This window comes from Mauremys mutica, chromosome 14 (assembly GCF_020497125.1).
Source record: "Mauremys mutica isolate MM-2020 ecotype Southern chromosome 14, ASM2049712v1, whole genome shotgun sequence".
NCBI classification, from domain to species: Eukaryota; Metazoa; Chordata; order Testudines; family Geoemydidae; genus Mauremys; species Mauremys mutica.
Window position 1 is genome coordinate 26,611,727 of NC_059085.1, and position 24,262 is coordinate 26,635,988.

General features: G+C 41.2%; 1 protein-coding gene across 1 annotated transcript in view; it reads right to left on the reverse strand.

The window, feature by feature from the left end:
• Positions 1–2,090: 2,090 nt before the first annotated feature.
• Positions 2,091–24,262, reverse strand: part of ANKRD27 (ankyrin repeat domain 27) — a 74,651-nt gene continuing 52,479 nt past the window's right edge. Inside the window, exons 23-29 of the mRNA XM_044987387.1 lie at positions 22,303–22,500; positions 17,748–17,867; positions 16,947–17,108; positions 12,202–12,313; positions 9,042–9,123; positions 5,354–5,426; positions 2,091–3,810 (exon numbers count right to left, since the gene is read on the reverse strand). Coding sequence (XP_044843322.1) covers positions 3,529–3,810; positions 5,354–5,426; positions 9,042–9,123; positions 12,202–12,313; positions 16,947–17,108; positions 17,748–17,867; positions 22,303–22,500 — 1,029 coding nt within the window. The 3' untranslated portion in view covers positions 2,091–3,528. The remainder of the gene's footprint in view (positions 3,811–5,353; positions 5,427–9,041; positions 9,124–12,201; positions 12,314–16,946; positions 17,109–17,747; positions 17,868–22,302; positions 22,501–24,262) is intronic.

Below are 24,262 nucleotides of genomic sequence, written 5' to 3' on the forward strand. Positions count from 1 at the left end.
TTGCCAGATTCTGTGAGCAGGCCCTGCCTTTTGCTCACAACTTAAGTTTGCTTCATAGCAGCAAAGCTTTGAGTCATTTTGGGACTGAAGCAGTCATGTTTCTCATAGTGCTTATAAATGGAGTGGGATATATCTGTTTCACTAGATGTTTGACACTTATCTGTAGTTATAGTGCAGACCTGTCCATTTCAGCTGAAAAAAATAGGTAGGTTTTATTAAAAAAAAAAAGTGCCTTAAATGTCTTGGAAATTGCTTCCTTGAAGGACTGCCCCTTCTCTGTGCCATGTATAATCATAGTAACAGCAAAGAAGGAACTGCTGAGGTGAGGGGCTTCTCCCTGAAGTAGAACAGTCTGACTTTAGAATTCACACATGCTGTTTCAGAGCAAGAAGAACTTGACCACATGCAGCCTATACTGCAAATCCATTGTTTTGAAGAGGCATTTGGGGGAGAGCTGTGATGGGGGGAGTCTTGATTTGCTCAGTGTGATTTGCTGTATGTATTGCACTATAAAGGATGAATGGATGACCTAGAATTTAACATAAGTGTCGTCTTGTTTTTTTTAAAACTTTACCCCAACCAATCAGTGGTCAGTTCTAGTCAAACATCAAACACTTTGTTCAATGTGCACATCATTTTAGTGTCTCCCTGTTTTGAAAACTGAAGTGCTGTAGCAGTTTTGAATCATCTAGCTATGTTACCCATGCTCATGCCTACTTAATGCAATAAGTAGGCCTGAGCATCTGAGATAAGTTCACTTCTACAGGGGAGAGCTTTTGAGAAGCTTTCAGGGAGGCAATCGCAATAGTATCCCAACAGACAAGGCTGAAGATGCAAGCAGTGTCCTCCAAATGAAAAGCTAGACAGTGATTGGGAAATAGCTCAAACTCAGGCCAAAAACAAAAAAACCTATCAATGCTGAAGCTTATTACAAACACTATTATGGGAGCTGTTTTATTAATTGCATAGAAATAGGTTTGAAGTATGAAATATTTTGCAGTAAGTATTGTACTGTATTTAAATTTGTTAGTTACATCTAGTTTGCTACTAGCAACATTTAAAAAGCTTTAACTAGTTAATTTCAGATCCACTTACATTTACCTCTAGTTTTTTCCCAAAAGGCGTAAAAGAGCAGGATTAGAAGTGTATTTTCCAAAGGAGAGGTTACTGAATAAACAGCATGACAAATCTTGTTGCTAAGGCTAGTCTGCATAATAGGTTTATAATAAATACCTAATAAAATATACTTGGACTATTTTGAATGTTATATGGAAGTAAGAATTCAATGCCTCTTTTTATACTTGATGGTAATATACTATTGTAACTATTAAAAGCATCTAATTAACTGATTCTCTCATTATCCAACTTCATTTTTTACTGAAGCAGGTAGATAAGCAATCTTTTAAGAGAATGCTGTAATTAAAAACTGAAGTTAATCTCCACAAATCAATTATAAAAATGTGCTCAAGCTTTCTCTTTAAATAAGTTTACCCATATTTTAATCTTAAATTTACAAATGATACCTTGCACCTTCCAGCTAACCATCTCCAGGCACTTTATAGAAAATAAATTTGGCCATGAAACAACCCTATGTACTTAGGTAATTAACCCAATTTTACATAGAGTAACACTAAGGGATTTGCCATAGGTCACATTCAAAGTCTGTTTTGAGAACCAAAAGTACAGTCCATGTCTCCTGCTGTAATTTAAGCACAGGATCATCCTTTTTCTCAAGTTGTTTATAACTAGAATGTACAGTATGGGGCAGAGAGGGAAGGACATACATAGAAGTCATCTGGAAATATCCCATTTAAATCCAACTGCGTCTGTAACTTTTTCCCTTTTATATGCAGGCCTTTATATTAGGTTAAAGAATAAAGCTGAAAGGGGGAAAAACATGTTCATTTCTTCTGTGGTAATATGAAGGTGTGGGGAAGGGGAAGCCATCCCAACTTAATGTAACTATTCCAAAAGATCAATTAAACCATCCTTTGACTCTTTTACTTTAAGCCTAACATTAAGTTACAACACCAACAGTGAGAAGAAAGTGCTAAAGGGAGTCAGTTTTTAATTAAGTAGTCAAAGTTAAGAACATTTTCCATAATCATTACTTTTACTATTTTTCTTTTCCAACATTTGGCACAAATCCAAGGCAAGTTAGAAAATTAAATGAACCCAAATTATTTAGAAAAATATACATGCAACCTTCATCTTAGTTTTTTCAGTGGGGTGCACAGGCTGCACCTTTTACTTCTCTCATTAAAAGTCTATTTGAAAACAATCACATGGGAAGTCCTCCAATTTCACAGTGCCCTAAGCATGGTATCAATACCACCATAAAAAATCAAAATGGTCTATATTACTATTTTATAAAAAAACAAAAGGTTAATTGGATGTGACCACCTGTCAACCAAGACTATCATTAAGAATCTGAATTGTGCTATTGCAGTCTCTTTTTAATTCACACTTTTTTAAAAGAAAATTTAAACTGAAAACATGTTAAGAAACAAGTTCCACATCTAAGCTTCCATCTAGTTATCTATGAGCATCGTTTAAAATATCACCTTTTAAAACAGGATAACATGCAGCCAGTTTCTGCAAACTCTTTCTTTTCCTGCCAGATCACTTACCTAGTAGCTGTAGGCTTCGTGCAGAAGTGTGAATGTGTGTGGCTTTGTCTGATTTGTTCAGGGAGAAAAGCCACCTGTGTGTGTTAAGCATGTTTGTTTCTGCACAAACATGAATATTTTAATTGGGATCTGAACATTCTTCAGTCCAAAGCTGTTCTGGGTCGAGCATTTTACTTTATTTCATTCCCAGTAGTACATGATCCTACAGACCCTATGCAGGTAAATGTTCCACTGAAATCAGTGGGTGCTTTGTCTATATAGGGAGTGCAGGATACTACCGTTCATGTTCATCTCATTTAAAGGTTTTTACATCATACTGTAAATTTTTATGGACTGTTTGCGCAGCCAGTTGCAACATACAGAAATTACATTAATTTCTAAAATGCTATTAAATAAACACTATAGTGGTTCATAGCATTATAATAAAAATAGAGACTTTTGAATTCCTTCTGGCAATAAATATAACCAATTTAGTGACAAAAACTGAAAAGAAAAAAACAATTCAATGCCTTTTAAAAAACAGGAGTGGGTAGCTAGAAAGTACCCATATAGCCTCTCTCCTCTACTGTTATAAGTAATTTCTTAATAAGTGCTTTGAAAGTGGAATGGGAAACAATCACTTCTTTCTGTCTAAATACTTTGACATTTCAATATGTTTCAGTTTCCTGAAATCAGTCACAAATTGGCTGGGGAGGGGTTTCCACGATAAACAGAGGATTCAGTCTTCAAAAGTGCAAGCCATACGGGAACATTCTGCCTTTGCTAAAGATTCATCTTTATGATCCATTTTTGAAAGCAGTTTCTAAGCTTCATTTAATTCTTTAATGCCCAGCAGGAGGATCTTGAAACTGGCACCACCTGGTTCTTTAGTTTTTGGCAGCAAATTCACACTTCCTTGTTAGTGTTTTGATAGCAAGTCACCAGAACAGTCTTTTGACAGTGAAATACTTGGATCTCTTGTGTTGGATAAATCACTGTCATCACTGACATTCTCTGCTGAAAGTGCCACACTAACTGTATGTCTTCGGTGCATTAGTTTACTTCTAAGAGGAGCATCTATCACATCATCCTGTTTCACAGGTTCACCATTGCTTTCTGCATCAATAATCTTAACTTTGCTCTGGTCCAACATCTGGTCAATAGGCTTTAACTTGGTCTTATCAAAGCTCTTAATAGCTAACTGTGGGAAAGAAGAAGTGGTACATATTAAAGGCACTGTATATTTTTCTGCCCATAAAAAGTCAAGAGACTACATTTTAAATATTAAGCCTACAGATTCATTCCAAGGTCTACTTTTATTATAAGGTATTATCAAAAAGTTCTTATGGCATATAGCCAAGGATTAAAAGTTCTTTATAAAGAAGCATAATCATTACATTTTACATATGGGGAAACAAGTACAGAGATGTTAAGTAATTTGCCTAGGCTATACAAAGTCACCAGCAGAGCTGGGAATAAAACTCAAGCTGTCTCATTTTCAGTGCTCTGGCCACAGCATCTCTCTAAATCAAGGACTCAAGTACCTAAGCAACCACCATTTCTACCCTCCAAGACTACTGAGATCACCCAAATTGTCACTGCTCTCAGTTGAGACTTCCAGGCGTAATTGGACAGGATGCAGGATCCTTGTCTGCCATAGTGTCTCTGTAGCTGTCCTCAAGGCCTCTCCCTTTCATTCACTGCATCTTTAACTATTTTAATTCCCCCTTTTCACACCTACTCCTCCCCATCTTTATTTTTTGCTTGGCAAAGGGGTGGTTCTCCTGGAACATTGGATACTTTACAGGAGTTACTTTATTTTTAGTTACCTTAACTAAAAATAAAGTCCAAGTATATTGATAGATGATCTATAAATAATAATAACCAAAAATAGTCATTACCAAAAGCTTTTCCTGAGACAAAATCTTCCAAAAGTTTCAGAATGGGCATCTCCAAAATTCAAACTAAAGTAATAATTTAGAACTCAAAGCTCTAGTAAAATCATAGTGCTAACAGCCACCCATGGCAGACGTGCTGTATATTGTTTTTGCACATCAACTTTTTGGAAACCACCATCTTGGTATGACCTACTGCCTGATCCACAACCAAAAATCCGAAATCCCACTGTTAACTAAACCATTGATGTATTATGGTTAGTATTGGTTAGAAGTAATAATGTATTGAGCATCTTTATTTGAAGATCTCAAAGTCCTTTACAAAGCCTCATAACTTTATGAAGCAGAAAAGCAGTCTTCCATTTTACAAGTGGGGAAACACAGGCAGACTGATTAAGTGACTTGCCCAAAGTCACAAAAGAAATTTGTGGCAGAGCTGGGAATGGAATTCAGGAGTTCCAACACCCAGTTTGCTGCCTTAATTACTTGCAAACAATCCCTCCCTAACAATGGGCACATTAGCACTTATAATGCAAGAGCCATCTTGAATCTCAACACCAAGGTCTTCACCTTACTGGTCTCTTCTAGGATTCTTGCTCAACCTACTTAAAAAACCCCAATAATGTCAGTTTCATCTCAGCTTGACTACAGCTCTTTTCTCATATGCTCTGGCCCTCTAAGGCTTGATATATATCCCAGACTGCTCTGGGCAGGACACAGACAACACACAGATGGAGCCTGCAATGAGTGACTAAACAGAGGAGATGTAAGAACTGACATAAGGACTCCATAAGTGTAGAAGTAAATAAAATTGCTATATAAAGAATTCAAGCAAACGTTTTCTCCTACCTGATGCAATAGTTCGTCATCAAAATTAGGGACACTTTTATCTCTTGTTATTGTTCTCCGTAAATATTTTGATCTAAAAATATATTTTAAAAGGATTAGAACTAATTACAAAACAACATGTCTTTAATGACAGTCTCTCTGCAACATAATCTTGTGGACTCATCAGCCACAAGATGGCAACATTTCAATAACATACAAAGATCGGGTACCTGAATTGTGTGTTCATATTAAAAACAAAAACAAAAAAAATCTACTAGTATTTTCTGTGGATAAACAACTATTGAGCATAGAATATACTTTGGATTTTACTACAAACCACCTAACTAGGAAGAAGAGGTGGATGAGGCTTTTTTTAAACAGCTAAAAAAATCATCCAAAGCACAGGACTGAGTGGTGAAGGGAGACTTCAACAATGGGGGGGGAGGGATAGCTCAGTGGTTTGAGCACTGGCCTGCTAAACCCAGGGTTGAAGGGGCCATTTAGGAAACGGGGGTTAAAAAAAAATCAACAAAACAAAAAACTGGGGATTTGTCCTGCTTTGAGCAGGGGGTTGGACTAGATGATCTCCTGAGGTCCATCCAACCCTGATATTCTATGATTCTATGATACCCAGACATCTGGTGGGAAAATAACACATCAGGGCACAGATCATCCAATAAGTTCTTAGACTGTATTGGAGACAATTTTTTATTTCAGAAGGTGCAGACAACTACTAGGGGAGAGGCTGTTCTAGATTTGATTTTGACAAATAGGAAGGAATTGTTAAGAATTTGAAAGTGGAAGGCAGCATGGGTGAAAATGATCATAAAATGATCGAGTTCATGATTCTAAGAAATGGCAGAAGGGAGAACAGCAAAATAAAGACGATGGATTTCAAGAATTCAGACTTTTGGCAAACTCATGGAGTTGATAGGTATGATCCGATAGGAAGCAAGTCTTAGGGGAAAAACAGTAGAAGACAGTAGGCAGTTTTTCAGAGAGACATTATTAAGGGCACATTAGATGCCTTCAAGTCACCAGGGCCTGATGAATTGCATCCTAGAATACTCAAGGAGCTGACAGAAGAGATATCTGAGCCATTAGCAATTAATTTTGAAAAAAGTCATGGAAGACGGGAGAGATTCCAGAAGACTGGAAAATGGCAAATATAGTGCCAATCTATAAAAAGGGAAATAAGGACAACCCAGGAAATTACAAACAGGGGCAGCTCTAGCTTTTTTGCCGCCCCAAGCACGGCAGTCAGGCAGCCTTTGGTGGTTGCCTGCAGGAGGTCCCCGGTCCCGCGGATTTGGCAGCTTGCCTGCGGGAGGTCCGCCGGTCCTGCGGCTTCGGCATACCCGCCGCTGAATTGCTGCCGAATCTGCGGGACCGGTGGACCTCCCGCAGCCAAGCCGCTGAGGGCTGCCTGACTGCCACCCCAGGCACGCACTTGGAGCACTGGTGCCTGGAGCCACCACTGATTACAAACCAGTCAGTTTAACTTCTGTACCCAGAAAGATAGTGGAGCAAATAATTAAGCAGTCAATTTGCAAACACCTAGAAGATAATAAGGTGATAAGTAGCAGTCAGCATCGATTTGTCAAAAACAAATCACGTCAAACCAACCTGACAGCTTTCCTGGACAGGGTAACAAGCCTTGTGGATTGGGGGGAGGGAGGAGGGAAGCAGTAGACATGGTATATCTTGACTTTAGTAAAACTTTTGCTACTGTCCCGCATGACCTTTTCATAAAGAAACTAGGGAAATGCAACCTAGATGAAGCTACTATAAGGTGGGTGCAAAACTGGTTGGAAAGCCATTCCCAGAGAGTAGTTTTCAGTGGATCACAATCATGCTGGAAGGGCATAACAACTGGGGTCCTGCAAGGATCAGTTCTGAGTCTGGTTCTGTTCAATATCTTCATCAATGATTTAGATAATGGCATACACAGTACACTTATAAAGTTTGTGGATGATACCAAGATGGGAGGGGTTGAAAGTGCTTTGGAGGATAGGATTATAATTCAAAATGAACTGGACAAACAGGAGAAATGGTCTGAAATAAATAGGATGAAGTTCAATAAGTACTCCATTTAGGAAGGAACAATCTGTTGCACACTTACAAAATGGGAAAGTATTGCCTAAGAGGGAGTACTGCAGAAAGGGATCTGGGGATCATAGTGGACCACAAGCTAAATAATGAGTCAACAATGTAATGCTGTTACAAAAAAAGCGAACGTAATTCTGTGATGTATTAGCAGGAGTGTTATAAGCAAAACACAAGAAGTAATTCTTCCACTCTACTCCGCGCTGATTAGATTCATAGACTTAAGGTCAGAAGGGACCATTATGGTCATCTAGTCTGACCTAGGCCTGAAGTGGAGTATTGTGTCCAGTTCTGGGCACCACATTTCAGGAAGGATGTGGACAAATTGGAGAAAGTCCAGAGAAGAGCAACAAAAATGATTAAAGGTCTCAAAAACATGACCTATGAGGCAAAAAACTAGGTTTGTTTAGTGTGGAGAAGAGAAGACTGAGAGAGGACATGAGAACAGTTTTCAAGTACACCTCTATCCCGATATAACACTGTCCTCAGGAGCCAAAAAATCTTACCGTGTTATAGATGAAACCGTGTTATATCGAACTTGCTTTGATCCACTGGAGTGTGCATCCCTGCCCCTCCAGAGCACTGCTTTACCGCATTATATTGAATTCGTGTTTTATCGGGTCACGTTATATCAGGGTAGAGGTGTATGTAAAAGGCGGTTACAAGAAGGAGGAAGAAAAAATGTTTTTCTTAACCTCTGAGGCTAGGACAAGAAGCATTGGGCTTAAATTGCACCAACGGAGGTTTAGGTTGGACATTAGGAAAAAACTTCCTAAGTGTCATGGTGGTTAAGCACTAGAATAAATTGCCTAGCGAGGTTGTGGAGTCTCCATCATTGGAGATTCTTAAGAGTAGGTTAGACAAACACCTGTCAGGGATGGTCTAGATCGGTGGTTCTCAAACTAGGGCTTCCGCTTGTTCAGGGAAAACCCCTGACGGGCCAGGCCGGTTTGTTTACCTGCCGCGTCTGCAAATTCGGCCGATCGCAGCTCCCACTGGCTGCAGTTCGCCGCTCCAGGCCAATGGGGGCTGCAGGAAGGGTGGCCAGCACGTCTCTCAGCCCATGCCACTTTCTGCCTAGGAGGGAGTACTGGCCTGGAGCGGCGAACCGCGACCAGTGAGAGCCGTGATCAGCCGAACCTGCGGACGCGGCAGGTAAACAAACCATCCTGGCCCACCAGGGGCTTTCCCTGAACAAACAGCAGCCCTAGTTTGAGAACCACTGGTCTAGATAATACTTAGTCCTGCCATGAGTGCAGGGGCCTGGACTAGATGACCTCTTGAGGTCCCTTCCAGTTCTATGTATAAGAGCTTAAATACAAGTATCTGCAATTATTAAAAGAGTCATCATCATCAGTTTTCAAATATCTCAGTAAAGAAATGCTTGGAGGAGATTTTCAAAGCAGTCTAGGTCATTTTGCCACACATTAAAATGAATGAGAAATGTGTAGTAAAATCCCTTAGACTGCTTTGAAAACCCCAGCCAAAGCTTATCTGGAGTGTGATATATGCTTCGCCCATTTTCTTCTTTATTTAAAAAGTTAGGTTTCTTACTTGTTGGGAAATGATGTCAGTGGTATTTCAAGGAGGTTTCTATGCTTACTTGTTAAATCTGTTGATTGATTGGACCAGTTGAAGTCGTCTGCTGATGGGATCATCTGCTGTCTCAGGTAACGTAACATTTACTACAGATTCAAAAAAACAGGAGCGGGGATGGAGATGGGGGGTGAGAAATTAAATTTCAGTCATATTTTAGAATCAAGTTAGAACAGTTTTGAATAGAAAAGTGGTATCTGCTGAACCTAATTTTTAAAATCACATTAAAAACTATAATAGAAGTCATCTGAACCAGTCACATTTTCTTCTTCTTGGACGTTTTAAGCCATTTTAAGTTGCGAAAAGAAAGAAACATAGCCCTGATCAGACGAGCATGACTGTCCAAGCTTCACAAGAGCATTTTGTTAAACTATATAAAAATAGTTCTCGAGTTCAGGGACTTCAGTTCAAATGTTTCCAAGTCAGAATCAGTTGACGAACCACCGCCACATAATCCCAGTGTTATTCAGATTTATTATGTCATGGCTATGTTACTGTTCTATGAAACTGCCACCATCATTCCTGAAAGTAGCATTTCTGCCTCTCGCATCAGGATACTTCTAACTCTCATGTTAAACTACAATACATTTATCATCTTTCTTAAGAAAAATTATGTCAGAAAATCACCATAATCATTTGTAAAAGCTCACCTAAATTTGCAAGTTGGCCAAAGTTTTTAAAGCAGTGACTCAACTTCATTTAATTATCAACATCATCATTCACAATAGTAAGACCTACTGCCTGATCCACAACCAAAATCTGAAATCCCTCTGTTAACTAAAGCCTTGATGTATTTGTTTAAACTGATCACATGTTAAGGGCCCAGAGGCAGTTCTTAGTATCACATTCTAGCTTCAAAAACCTGCTGTGGAGCTTGTGACCACTGTCACCGCAACAAACTTCCCAAGATAGGCAGGCATGGGCATTGTGTACCGAGGATTCTAATTAGCTCCCAACCTTATTTTAAACTACTACTAAAACTCTGATTTTTTTAAAATGTATTTCTCATGAAAAGATGTGATTAGTCCTGTAGCAGGAATAGCATTATAATTTTGAAAACAGTAGCAACACTGAAAACCAAACTGCATTCATGCATTTGGACATCATTATAAATCAATTATTTTAAGAGATACACATATTTTGATTCAACCTTATTAATGCCTGTCCAAAAGTGTCTGATGTCATAGTTATGGTAACAAAGTTACATACGTTTGTAGAGAGACTGAAAAACCAGTCCTCGAAAAATCAATACTGAAGTTTATCTATTAAATAAACTAACTAGTTTTGGTAGAAATAAGATTTTTTTCCCTGTAGTGAACGTTATTAAGATGGATGAGCTTTTGAAGCATAGGCAAGTAGGGCAAAACATCCATATGGGTACAAGCTAATTAGAAAGAATGCTGGACCTAGTCCATCACTGTTCCTTAGGTCAAAACAAACAAAAGGATATGTCTGACTCCAAACATCTGGCTGCTACTGAAAAAAAAGTAAAAATAAAGTTCCATTCATCCTGGAGGAGGTTATAACATCACATAAAAAAAATTAACATATAAAAATAAATGAAGTTATGGGCTGTAATCACAGTTCCCTGCAGAAGACTGAAAGGCACTTCGCTTCTCCAGGACTTCCTGGGTACGTCTACACTGCAATTAAACACCCCCAGGTGGCCAGTATCAGCTGACTTGGGCTTGGGCTAAGGGCTGTTTAATTGTGGTATGGATGTCTGGGCTCGCAGGGTCCCCAAGCTTGGGCTCCAGCCTAAGACCAAATGTCTACACCATAATTGAACAGCCTCTTAGCCAGAGCCCACAAGCCTGAGTCAGCTGACATGGGCCTGCTGTGGGTTTTAATTGCAGTGTAGACATACCTCCTGATGCTAAGTGCTAACACAAAATATATTACATAACATATGTCTGTATTAGGTAGGCAAGCAGTGTGTGCCTCAGTGTGTTGGTTTGGATTGCACCAGGTGTAAGGATATTTCAGGACCACCAGCCAGACCCACAGGTTACCTTATGAACCTAGCAAAGCAAAAACCACTGCTTGCTGTAGCAGACAAAAACCACTGCTATCCCTGAGTTCAAATTCAAGGAATGTGTGTATTTCAGCATAGGTACAGAATGCTACCACCTAGTCATCAACTGGGATGAAACAAGTTGATTAACTGGCTGCATGTACACAAACAAAAGCAGAGACATAAGTCTTCCTTAAACCATGTGCTGCCCTTTTCTGATGCTAAGCACGAATGCAAAATGCCACTTATCTTTCCTGTTGTATTGCTCCCCCTCATATCAGCTCATCTGAGAAACTGAAGAGCTGCTGGTGGATTTTAAGGCAAGACTGGCACTTTGCCATAGCTTAGTGCAGAGTTAGTATCACTCGTATTTGTTTCCAAACATGAGCAGCTAGTTAGCACAACTCCTTCACTCAGTTTCCAAGGCAGCTTTTCTCCATAAATAACTTTAAACTCAGATTCTGCTCATTTACTTGACTATTTGAACATATTTTTTTCAGATGAAATAGGTCTTCGGTGAAGTAACATAGATCCTAACTCTCTCTTCTTTCCACACACCTCTCTTAAAAATTATCCTTACATATATTAAGGATATATTAAGAAAAGACCACAAAGTAAACACACAGGAATACTGAATTAACAAATTCTCTTCTCCCTTTGTATGAACACAAATGGACCTCTGTACATTAAAGATTCCACACTGTGTAAAAGCAACAGCCAACCTGAAATCTAGTCAGAATTTTAAAAAGTAAACTAAAAACAGTGTCAGGTACCACCCTCTCCTCAATTGTCCAGCAGCTGTGATGGTTTTACTGCCACATTTTCCCCACTGTTAAAAGTCTCTCTTCTGTTCGTACGTGTGATAGAGAGTCACAAGCAAAAAGAGAAAACTGACTACTCAGAAGAGACTATGAAAGTTGCACAAAGTAACATCAAATGCACAAGGTAAATTTAACAGCCAAATTACTTTCCCTCCTCCAATCTTTTTCAGTTACGGTAAATTTAAGTGTTACTTGTAATAAACACTATGTAAAGCAGCTGACTGTTCCTTAAAGCTATATTATGTATAAAATAAATTCTACAGAATTTCTGATCTAGCACACATTCATCCCCAAATCTCTTCTGTTTATACTAATAAAAATGTGACACATACCTTTTTTCCTGATCTTGATAGTAACATGCTGCTCATAGTCTGTTTCTCCTCCCTCCGCTAATGTTGGTGCATAGCTTGGTGCTGTTTGTAGCAACTTCATGATATTTGAATTCTTAATAACAAGAGTTTCAGTTTTCACCATTATTAAAACAAAGAAAACATCAGTATACATTAGGGTTCCAGTAGTCAATGTAGAACGTGCTGGTTAATCATTTTCAGCCAAAATGATTGCAACAAACAGCATGAGATACACCTTTATAAATACAAACCTTCAATTACATGACTATTTTAATTTCAAGTTTAAATGGAAGCAGAAATTCGTCTAATGTTCCACAAGCTCTGCTATTCCAAACTGGTGAGCTAAAGGTTGTATTCTTCACAGATGTTCTATCATTAAAATATTCCAGATTTGGAAAATATGAAAGTTACCAGTTCTACAAATTGCTGTTTTAAACTGGGTCATTTATGTATAAATAATAGAAGTAATAAGATCCAGGCAGCAGTGCACTTTAGGGCCACTATCACATGCCTTAGGGGCTGTTACAGAGCACAAAGCTGAAAGCAGAGTGACTATAATCACCCAAGCAGTGCAATAATCCCATCTAATTTAATATTGTGGAGCGTTTATTGCTATTTCTAAATGGGGAAGTTAGATCTGTGCATTTAACTAAACATTATTTAGGTGGGATTCCCATCGCTCACAGCCAATTAGAATATCCCAATTTTGTCTTGAGTTCTAAAGCATTACTAAAGCAATAACTAGGGGAGCAGCCATAGTAGATTCCCAGAGTGCTCTTCCCTCAGAGCACGACTATACACATGTGGCTATACCCATGTGGCTCAGAAAGGACGCATTTGCTGATTTATATTTTAAAATATAATCTTCCTCCCATTTTCTTCTTTAAAAAGAAAAAGTACAGTCACTTTAAATTTCCCTGACTCACTGAACACAGAGTGTTACAAGAGGTAGACATGCCCCAAAGGGCAAACAGACAATAATTCAGGTAAGGCAAAGTGCGAGGAGGTTACTAGAGAAGATGAGACTAGTGTAGGATGTATTCTTGGAAGAGAGGGCACCAGGCAGGCAAGGAGTGGGAACTGTTCCAAGCATAAGGTAGCAGCCTGAAAAAGGACAATAAAAGGAGTGGTAAGGAGGCTGGATTAGGAAGAGAGCAGGGAGTAAGAAAAGGCAATAGGCTGAAGCAAGAAGACTTGGAGGTAAGATCAGGGGTGAGCTCCAGCGGGTTCGCAGCGGTTTGCGCGAACCCGTTGTTAAATTTAGAAGCCATTTTAGAACCGGTTGTTAACTTCCAGGACAACCAGGTTCTAAAAAGTTTTTAAATTTAACAAAGCTCGGGCAGCTGTCCACCCGGCCTCCAGCCCCAGCTCACCTCCCCCTCTCCCCTGAGTTCCGCCCTCCTTCTCCTCCCCATTCCCTGCTTCCCGCGAATCAGATGTTCGCGGGAAGCCTGAAACGAGAGGGAAGCAGGTAAGCCGGGCCTGGCGGACCGGGGAGTCGGGTCCCGCGGTGCCGGCCCGGGGAATCGGGTCCCGCGGCGGCGGCTCGGCCACCCCCCACCGGTGCCGGCCCGGGGAGTCGGGTCCTGCGGCGGCGGCCGGGCGGCTCGCGCCCCCCCCCACCGCGGTGCCAGCCCGGGGCATCGGGTCCTGCGGCGGCGATTCGGCCCCCCCGGTGCCGGCTCGGGGAATCGGGTCTCGCGGCGGCGTCCCCCGGTGCCGGCCCGGGGAATCGGGTCCCGCGGCGGCGGCCGGGCGGCTCGCCCCCCCCCCCCACCGCGGTGCCGGCCCGGGGCGTCGGGTCCTGCGGCGGCGATTCGGCCCCCCCGGTGCCGGCCCAGGGAATCGGGTCCCGCGGCGGCGTCCCCTGGTGCCGGCCCGGGGAATCGGTCCCCAGGTGCCGGCCCGGGGAGTCGGGTCCCGCGGCGGCGGCCGGGCGGCTCGCCCCCCCCCACACCGCGGTGCCGGCCCGGGGCGTCGGGTCCCGCGGCGGCGATTTGGGCCCCCTCCCCGGTGCCGGCCCGGGGAATCGGGTCCCGCGGCGGCGTCCCCCGGTGCCGGCCCGGGGAATCGGTCCCCAGGTGCCGGCCCGGGGAGTCCGGTCCCGCGGCGGCGGCTTGGCCCCCGTGCTGGCCGGGGGAGTCGGGTCCTGTGGCGGCGGCCGAATGGCTCTGGGAGTTGTCCCCCCCCCGCGGTCGTGGTCCTGGTCCTGGCGGAGTGGACCCGGTCCGGCCCCAGGCAGTGTGGGGGCAGGGAGAGGGTGGGTTGTGGGGGGGTGGATAGGGGTCAGGGCGGTCAGAGGGCAGGGAACAGGCTGAATGAATGGGGGCAAGGGTCCCGGGGAGCAGTCAGGAAAGAGCAGGGTTGAATGAGGTGGTGGGGGCACTCAGGGACAGAGAGAAGGGGTAGTTGTATGGGGTAGGGGTTCTGGGGGGCCATTGAGAATGAGAGGAGGGGTTGGGTGGGGCGGCAAGGGGCAGTCAGGGGACAGGGAAGGGGGGGATGGGTCAGGGGTCTCGGAGTTTGTGTGTGTCAAGGAACATGAGGGGTTGGATGGGGCACGACCCCCCCCGGGGGGGGGAGGAGGGAACCCGTTGTTAAAAATTTGGAGGGAGGAGGGAACCCGTTGTTAACAATTTGGCAGCTCATCACTGGGTAAGATCATGCATGACCTCTGAAGGGGAGTCTGAGAAGGGCTTGAGTTTGACATGGTAAGAAACAGCAAAAGGGAGTGAAGGGAAAATGTGGAGATAGCTGGAGTGAGGAATACAACTAGCAGTGGGGCTGATATCAAATTTGAGGGGGAGAGAAGAAAATGGAGGACTGGAAAAAAGGTTTCTGTAATCAAGGTGAGACATCAATCAGGGAGTGAGCAAGGTTTGCATCAGAAGAGAGGTACGTATGGATGTGGAGAATGAGGGGGAAGTTGTATTATTTTGCATGAATTTTATATGTACCCCAGTTTATTTGATTGATATTAATTCTGTCTGACTACACAGAGTTAAATCAAAGGGGCAGTTAGGGGAAAAAAAAATAAGCAGGAAATGAAAAAAGATCGAAATCTCCACAGAAAATACTAGGAGTCCTTAACAGAAAGTGAGGAGAGGGGGAAGAGATACACTATTGAATCAGGAAATGCCTACCTACCTGGTTCCTGATTTATTCCCCCAAGGCCAGAACCTAGGATCAAAGGGATACTAAACTATTAAAACTCTCACCTAAGAGGAAGTCAGGGCTGGGCAGCAGCTGCTCAGGGGGAAACACAGAGAGAAACTTCAGCAGGGCTATGTTACTCCCAGCACAGAAATAGATATAATTGAGCTAAGTGGTGGTTACCAAAATTTGTAAGGAAAGTTTAGATTAGACCAGATTCATATAGACTTTTGGTGTTTTAACCCTTTTCTCTTTGCTTGCGAGGTTATGCACCTTTGGGTGAATAAACAATACATTTGTTCTGAAGAAGTTGTTTTGAGGTCACTATAATTAGCCACTGCTCACCGGCTCCCATAGGAAAGTTTCTTGCAGGTGCCTAATACAGTTAGGACTGTCATATTTACAGGCACTGTAACACAGGGCACTGCAACCCAGAGAGCCAAGTGATTGGAACACAGTGAAGAGAAGGAAGCCAAACCAGGCACCTAAGGGATGTACTCAAGAGGGACTGCAAATGGGTCTAAAACAATGTTTCCCCTGACAACGGATTTTGGAAATATATGACAGGAGAAAAACAAAAACAATCTGAAGAGCCCTTAATTCCTTTGAACAATCTACCTCACTATCATCTAGGGTAGAAAGCATTCAGCTTCCCTCAATCGACTTCTTTCCTCCCCTCTGCCATTCCCAGCTTAAATTTTAACTTAACATTCACACATTTGTACGTCTGTATGTGTTTATGCTGCTTCCAGCCTAATTTTTTCTTCTGCATAGTATATGCTTAATTTCAGAAATAAAACAAGCAAGGATTCTCTTAAGGGAGAAAAAAGAATTCTAGTACTCAACAATATGGTCCTTCAGACTGTTCTGACTCCCCCAACCATGAAGCACATCCAGTGATAATTTAAGTCAGAGAATTACTTGGTCTGCATATACATAAAGCTTCCATCCTCTTTTACTAAAATATGTTTTGTTTTGTCTTTTCCCTCCCTGATGGCATATTTTGCTGTGGATTTCAGTAAGTAACCAATGGCAGTTTTTCATTAAGAGTTAACAAATATGGGTACCCCAATTCTATTTTGCTTTCACCAATATGTTTGCAACACAGTTCCTTGTGCTACATGTTGTTTTAGCCAGACAGTCCTACTGAAGCTACATGGAATTAAAAGAACCAAAATAAGTCAATTTCTAGTCCTCTGGAAACAGAGTTAGAATGGTACTGAAGAGCTCAAATGTGACTGTTCAAACAGAAGGAAATTTTGTTTAGCTGGAAATTTTCAACAGACCTGTGATAAAACAAAACTGAAGGAGAAGGAGAGAAATAATATTGTAAGATGTTAAACAAAGACAAGATTGATCAAATTAGCACTAGAGCTTCATTGTGCTTCAGGATTTCCTGCCCTCGCCTATCATTTTAAATTAACAGTATTCCTGACAAGCTTCGCTTATGTTTGGCTGGAAATGGTTATGTGACAAGCCTGTACGATTCCATTTTCCTCCTAAGAGATCAATACTGGGGTTTAGAACAAGCTAAAATGGGACAACTAATACTAGAAGTGGACTTCTTCACCTACCAGCTCAGCACAGTCAAGAGGTGTACGCTGCCTTTTGTTCCTAATGTGGTTCGAAGCACCATTCTGAAGTAACAGCTCTACCAAGGCTTCATGTTTTCCTATCACAGCCTCATGCAGTGCTGTATTTCCCTTGCTGTTAGAAAGGTTAACAGAGGCCCCATGCTGGAAGGAAAAGTAAAAAATTTAATTAAATGTTATAAGGAAAAAATAGCATCAACTGGAGGCAGCACGCTACGTTTCTCTTTGTCTCCTGTAAAAAAAGCACAGAGTACTATACCAAAACAATCAATTAGAAACATTTCAGCTACATACAGAAAGTGTAGATTGCCACAGTGAGTTCAACAACAATAAACCCTACAACAACGATCATTCTCCCCTTAATTTCATGAATCAACTTATCTCATTTTGCATACATCTGCTACATATCCCAGCTCATGTTGGTGAGGCCTGAGAGAGATTTTTAAGAAGAAAATGCTTTTGTTATATTATCAACTTTTGCTACCAGTTATCTGGAATTCTGATACATATACCAGGAGCAGAAAAGCTAGACACCAGGAACTAAGTTGTTAAATAATAAGTGTTACTTGCAATAACATTACACAAGTATTAATCTAAACAAAACACCATGGTGGAGGGATGCAAAACTGCTCTCAATTTTCCTTCCAAAAGTTTTAAAGAGAAATGCATTACTAGTACTAATACTAAAGTTTTGTATTCAGTACATGTACTATTAAAGGTTCCATCTTAAATATTACAGAAGAAAGAAAATTTTAAACAAACTTTTCTGTAAAGAAGTCTTACCTCTAACAACAAGGCAGCAATCTCATGTTGGCCATTCAAGCAAGCATAAATTAAGGGAGTATTTCCATGTACATCCTTTTTATTTTGTTTAGCATTGCAATCCACTAGACACTTTACTACCTATGGGAAGAGAGATATTAAAATGCCAGTTTAAAATACTTTAACTTACCAGAATCATAGAGTTAAAATACCATTGTAGTTACTGCATCACCATTAATGACACTTCTAATGGAATACATTTTCTGATACTGTAAATCAAGAGTGAAGTGTTTCAGATACTCAGAACTAGGTTTAATTTAAGAGTCCCACTGATGCAAAGAACTAGGAAAAAAACAGAATCTGAGTTACTGAACCTTGGGTACCCCTTGCTCTGTGTTCCTATATTGTGCCAACTTGTTATAATGCCAATAAGGAGCATCTTATGTAGACAATCTAGAGGCTGATTTGTTACCTATGCCCATCAGACTTATATGGGCCTATATTTTCAAATGTGACTACTGATTTTGGATGCTCAGCACTTTTTGAAAACCAGGCTTGTTCAAAGTGGGGCTGCCAAAAATGGAGGCACCCAAATTTACCAGTCAACTTTTGGAAGTTAAGTTCCTGGAGAATGAACACAGATAGATGGAAAAAGCAGTAATTTCAGTATATGTTTCCACTGGTCATGATAAGAAGGTTTAGTTATTTTAAGCACCTAATCTAGGAATGCTACATGCAATTTACTTTCCTTTAAAATAAGCAGGCTGGAGGAGATCCTTAAAGGATCCAATATAAATTTAACATTAAAAGAAAATCCAGACAATGAAAAGATTTTTCCTCTGTCTGAAGTCTGGATGCTTTGCTTGGTAACTGTCTGGACGATACAGCAATCATCATGGCTGACAAGCAGCAGAAGGATGGCACTGGCACAGTTTTCTATCTACTTTGTTTTAATCTTTTGCTCCTTATAGGTTAAAAAAAGTTAATTTGAAACTTTCCCCACCAGTCCCCTATAGTCAGTAAAATAAATAACCTGGTTCTGGGACATGTGAATTATATGCGCGCGCGCGCACACACACACGGCCAATGACCTTATAAAGGATGAATGCTCCACAGCAACGCCATCCTGGCATCCCTCATCCTAGTAGATTAGGGACTTGTAGGATAATTGGCAGGGAAGTACTATACAGTCTAACATCAAAGAACTAACATTCATTGACCTAGGAGTTGTGGACATCTTTTCCTCCTTTTTCTTCTTGTTTATATTTTCTTTAATATTTTCTCTCTCTCTCTCTAAAGTTCTCATTTCAATTCATTGTACTGCCTTTTCCTCTCTCCTTTCCACACTCCTGATTTTCCATTTTTCTTCCATTTCTCTGATTTCTCATCCCCTTCTCCATTTCTGTCCTTTCCACCTGCTTTCTCACATCCAATATTTTCCCCTTCCATTTACTGTCTCCCCTACATCAGTCTCTTCACCCACTTTCTCTCCCCCAGTACCCCTCAACTAGCTTATTTTTCTCCTTCAGTACTTCCCATGTCTGCAGCTCAGCCTGGAACCAAACAGGGAACTGAACACTGCTCACAGAGCTTCAAGTGGCACATCTCCCTGCTCTGGCAGTGTGTTTAGAGAGCAGAAGCATGTAGCACTCCCACCACAACAATAAGGACACTGATGTGTGCATGCATACACACACACACGTACCCTTGAACTCTGAAGGGAGAGACTATTTTCTTCCTCTGTGAAGTTCTCAAAAGAAACTGAACAAACCCTTTGAAAAGCCCAGGAGATGGACATGCCACTGGACGAGACAGATCCACCTGACTACAGTTTTGTGAAGGGGAGAAGGAAGTTTCAATCCCTGGATCAGCATTCGCTAAAACTAAACTCAGGTGTGTCCAACACTGACCACATTCCATCTAAAAATGCAGCAGCAAGTGCATGTAAAAGAAACTTAATGACTTCACGTCCTCAGATAAGAACGGAGCACAACACAAAGAAAACAATGACCCAAAGTATATGAATACATAGCCACAAGGGAGCCTAAGCCAGACAATGAAATGGAGAGGGGATGAAATCTTGTGAAAATCTACTTAAAACAGCGTCACTCCCAGTCTCAGCAAGGCTAATTTCATGAGGTCTGTTAGCAGAAATTCTGCTGCTAGCAGACAGCTATTAAATTAGTTTCTTTTAAAATCTTTAAACATGAGGCAGAAATTTTTTTAAATGGTCTAAAAATAAATAAAAATATGTATGAAAAGCTGGTTGCACAAGACATTTATTATAACGTGTTTGATATGAAATGGTTCCATTTGAGCCAACACTTACATTATACAGTAATTTCAGGCCATTCAGAAGGAGAAAGCTCATACATAAACAATTTCAGTACTGAGGGAGTGGTTACTTTAGCATGGGAGGGATCTTCTCTCTCTTTCTCAGGGGAGTTTTCTGGACAGGAGGTTTTTTTAAAAGACATAAAAACCTTTAACTTCCTTTTTGCTCTACGTCAGGCTTACCACTTAGTTATTTTGGAACGTGAAATATTAGCAGACTGCACTGCCTGATACAAACTGCTATGCTTGTTTGGCCACAAAGTTCAGACCACCAACAAGGAAGTTGTTTTTTGTTTTGAAGTGAAAAGAATTCTTCCACATAAAAAATGTTTGACTGACCCTTAGTTCATAGAATGTGTTACTGGGTGTATACATTTTTCTAAGCATATGTATGATGAAGAGACATATCCTGTAGTATATATTACTTTTGTGGAGACTAGAACTATTACTCTGAAAGCTCAATTTGTCATTCTTGACACATCCATGCCAAATGCAATACAAAAAGCATAGGGGAAACAACAATGTAAACATTGACAATTCTTTGGGATACAGACCAGGGGTCAAGGCCTTCTATTCCAGTAAGTGGAAACAAATCTATTCTAGTAAGTGATGTTACAAATACACACTCTGGCTGAGAATGTTATCAGTAATATTGCTGGAGGGCCAACCCCCATCCCCACCCCCCGAAACAGGACTGGATTCCTGCTGTGCGAGGTGCTGTACTAACACATATGAAGACACAATCCCTGCCTTAAGGAGTTAATCTGATTAAATCAACTTCAACCACAAAAATGTACATGGAAACCACATTAAAAGTCTACTCCACAGTATAGGTATAAGAGAGGTGTCTGAGCTTGGGAGGCTAAAGTAATCACAAAACTCAAATCTTTTCAGTCTAGAAGCCTTCCTTAAATGGTTAATGTGGGATAAGTCATTCTACCTTGTAATGAGAAGTATCCATCTGCCTATATATGGAAGCTTTAAACTGCTGAAGCTCAAATAATTTTTAATACACCCAGATGTGCCTCACTTGAATGTAAAGATATTTCTCACTGTTAATACACTACCCAAGGTGAGTTGTAAGGAGTCAGTGTCAAAGTAGTTTGTGGATTGAAGAAATGTATATGGCAGATTAGTGTAGCAAGCTAATGGGTTAGTTCTTTCACTCCAGGAGGCCTAATTTTCATTGCATGTTGATGACTTTCTGCCAAGTGACAAGTCAAGACAGTCTCTTGAACCTGATTATGCTTCCAACTGAACTCATGGCAAAACTCCCACGATCTCCAAGGGAAGTAGGACTGGGATCCCCGTGAGTTAATGAGAACCATCAAGGCCTCACCTATTTAGATCACAGATTCCCTTGAAATACCTTTAGTTTCTATCTTTGTACCATACAGAGAAGCTCACTAAGGGAATACATTGGATGCAGAGGACACATACATGCCTTTATTACAGACTGCCTATAACCAAGTGTTTTGAAATTATATATATTCTGATATCTGCATGTGTATGTTCACTAATATAAAGAAGATACACACAAACTGGGAACTACTATTGATTTTCAGGAGTGTGGGGTGACCTCAGGTTTCTCAGGTTGTGCAGTAAAGCAGAGCTATAACCCACTTGCATTTGACTGCTGCAAAGTGTCAATAGCTTGCCTTCATAGCTGGGTACCTGAAAAGCATGACAGGCTTGTTGGAAAAACTGCTGGATGCTGCAGTGTCCTGCAAGTCCCATCACCGTTTTGGATTCGGGAGGGAGTCCCTGAGGCAGCATATAAGTTTAACATTTAGAAGGAATACATTCATCCTCACTAGAACTACACAGAGTATATTCATCCTGTGTCCCCTCGCCAACACAAGGGGCCAGACCCGTCTGGTCTAGTTTACTCACTTCTCCCTTCAGAACAAAATCCTCAGGCTAGCTCTGCACAGTCCATGCTGAAAGAGGCTTTATCCCTTACCCAAGCAGACAGAGAGCCTCACTGTGCCCAGTCTGCTTCTTCAGCATAAAGCAGCACTAGGAACAATACCATGAAGTCCCCTTTATACTCTGGCTTCTGCTACCCTGAATCAACCCTCCCACTTCCTGGAATGAAGAGCGGGAATAGGAGTTTACTTATTTGTCCCCTTTCCTCCCCGTTCTAGTCTCCTCCCTCCAAGGGCACACCCTTACTCAGCTACCATCCACGCCCCAATAAAATCTACCTGCTGTGCTTATAGCTATGAAGAGAACCAGTTACCTGAAAGTGACCTTTCTGACAAGCCAGGTGAAGAGGTACGGCATGGTTCATATTCTTTGCACTGATATTGGCACCGTGTTTCAACAAAAGGTAAACTAACTCAGGGTGCCCATGCAGTGCAGCCACATGTAGTGGTGTAAAGCCATCCTGGTTTGTAACATTTACTCCAAGTCCATTAGCAGGGATTCTTGCAAGCTTCTGTTGGGAAAAAGAATAAAAACCACAGAAAACTGATCACAACACTTTCTATTGAGTAAAGAGCAGTTAAATACCTGCATAGTATATATGAAACAGGCACACAGACATTACAAACACTATTGTCCAGGGAGTCTTGTTTAAGACCTTCAGTGAGATACCCGGTAAAGCCAAGCAGTTGGGTGGCACTGGCACCAGCAGCCCGAGCCAAGCCTCCACACAGTCAGCCAATCAGACGGGAGCAAAAAAAGGCAAATGGCACAGCAGCATAGTGCCCTGAAAACTGGCACCCAGGGAATTATTGCCCTGCTGCCCCACCCCTAGAACTGGCCCCGAGCACTGGTGACGGATAATTGTCTTATTTTTCCCTTCCTTAAACAACATGGGTTACTACAGAGAAATTTCACAAACAGATTTTTATTATTAGCAGGGACTGAAAACTGCTCAGTTTGACATGTGATTTAAGAGATCCAGACTTGCATTAGTTGTTAGCTCTAGTGGGATACAGTACGGTATGACTCGTAGGAGTTAATGTTATACCTCACATTGGTTTTACACACTTGATTGTAGAACTGAACACAGTCTGCATTCTTAGAGACAGAGATTACTTAGTCTACTTCCCTGCTATGAGAAGGTCCAGCTTTTGAGGGCCACAAATACAGCTAAAATTAATTCCAGTCCTATGGAAACAATCTATGGCACCAATATAGTGTATACTAATAATTGCTATAGTCTTTGGGAAATCACAAAATTTGAGAAAATGGAATTCTGCAGATCTGCTAAACCTTACTGATCTGCATTCATATGACAGCCCTTTAGGAAACAGTACCCTGACTGAGACAGAACAGTAGGAGGGGCTATATGGCATGAATTCTTTGGAGGCTATCAGGAAAAAGTCGCTTAAGATCCAACTGGGATGTGGCCTACAGACTACTTAGAGAATGTCCTGTTCTACTGCTCTCAGACTGCATGGAAGCCAAAGTTTCACAATGGCAGCGAACCTTTCCCATTCTTCCCTCTTCCCAACTGCAGTGTGTAGTTGCAAGACTACTTAACAAATGCCTTCTTATTTTTATTCAAGAGCCAGGTGATCATTCCACTGTTACCAGTTAGCTAAACTAAAATGTCTCAAAGCCCTTGTTTCAGTAAGCAACAGATTCCATCACTCAGTCACAATAATCCTGTTTCCTTCTGAGTTGCAGATAATCAGCTTTCTATTTTCTTTAAATTATGAGCGTTCCTTATTTCCACAAATGAGACCCAAAACATGTGTTCTAAGGACACAGTTATCAGTATTTATGCATTCAATACTATTACTAATTGGAAGGCACGGCAGTGACTTCCAACAAGGAACATAATTAATCCCATATCATCGCCCATTTCTCTCTCTGCTGTATGATAAATAATGGGTAAGGGAGACAAAAATCTCCATAATTTTATTTAGCTCTTTAGTTTTTTAGATACAGTTTTAATTAAAGATATGATAAAAAATAAAGTGGTCTTATTAGTATTGTATTGATATTTATGAGGACAGGAAATTTCCTGCTAAGATTTTACCAAAGAATAAAATGTTCAATGGGCCGAGAGGGCAAGTTATCAAGGGCCCAGATCAGCAGAGAAATTGGGGAGGCCTAGAACAGATAAGAGGGTAAAGGAAACAACTGGGAGACCTAGAGCAGAGCTTCTCTTTACCCTCACGTTTACAAAGTTACTCAGAATTTACTGAAAGCATGGACTACAAATCCTGGACCAAAACAATACAAAA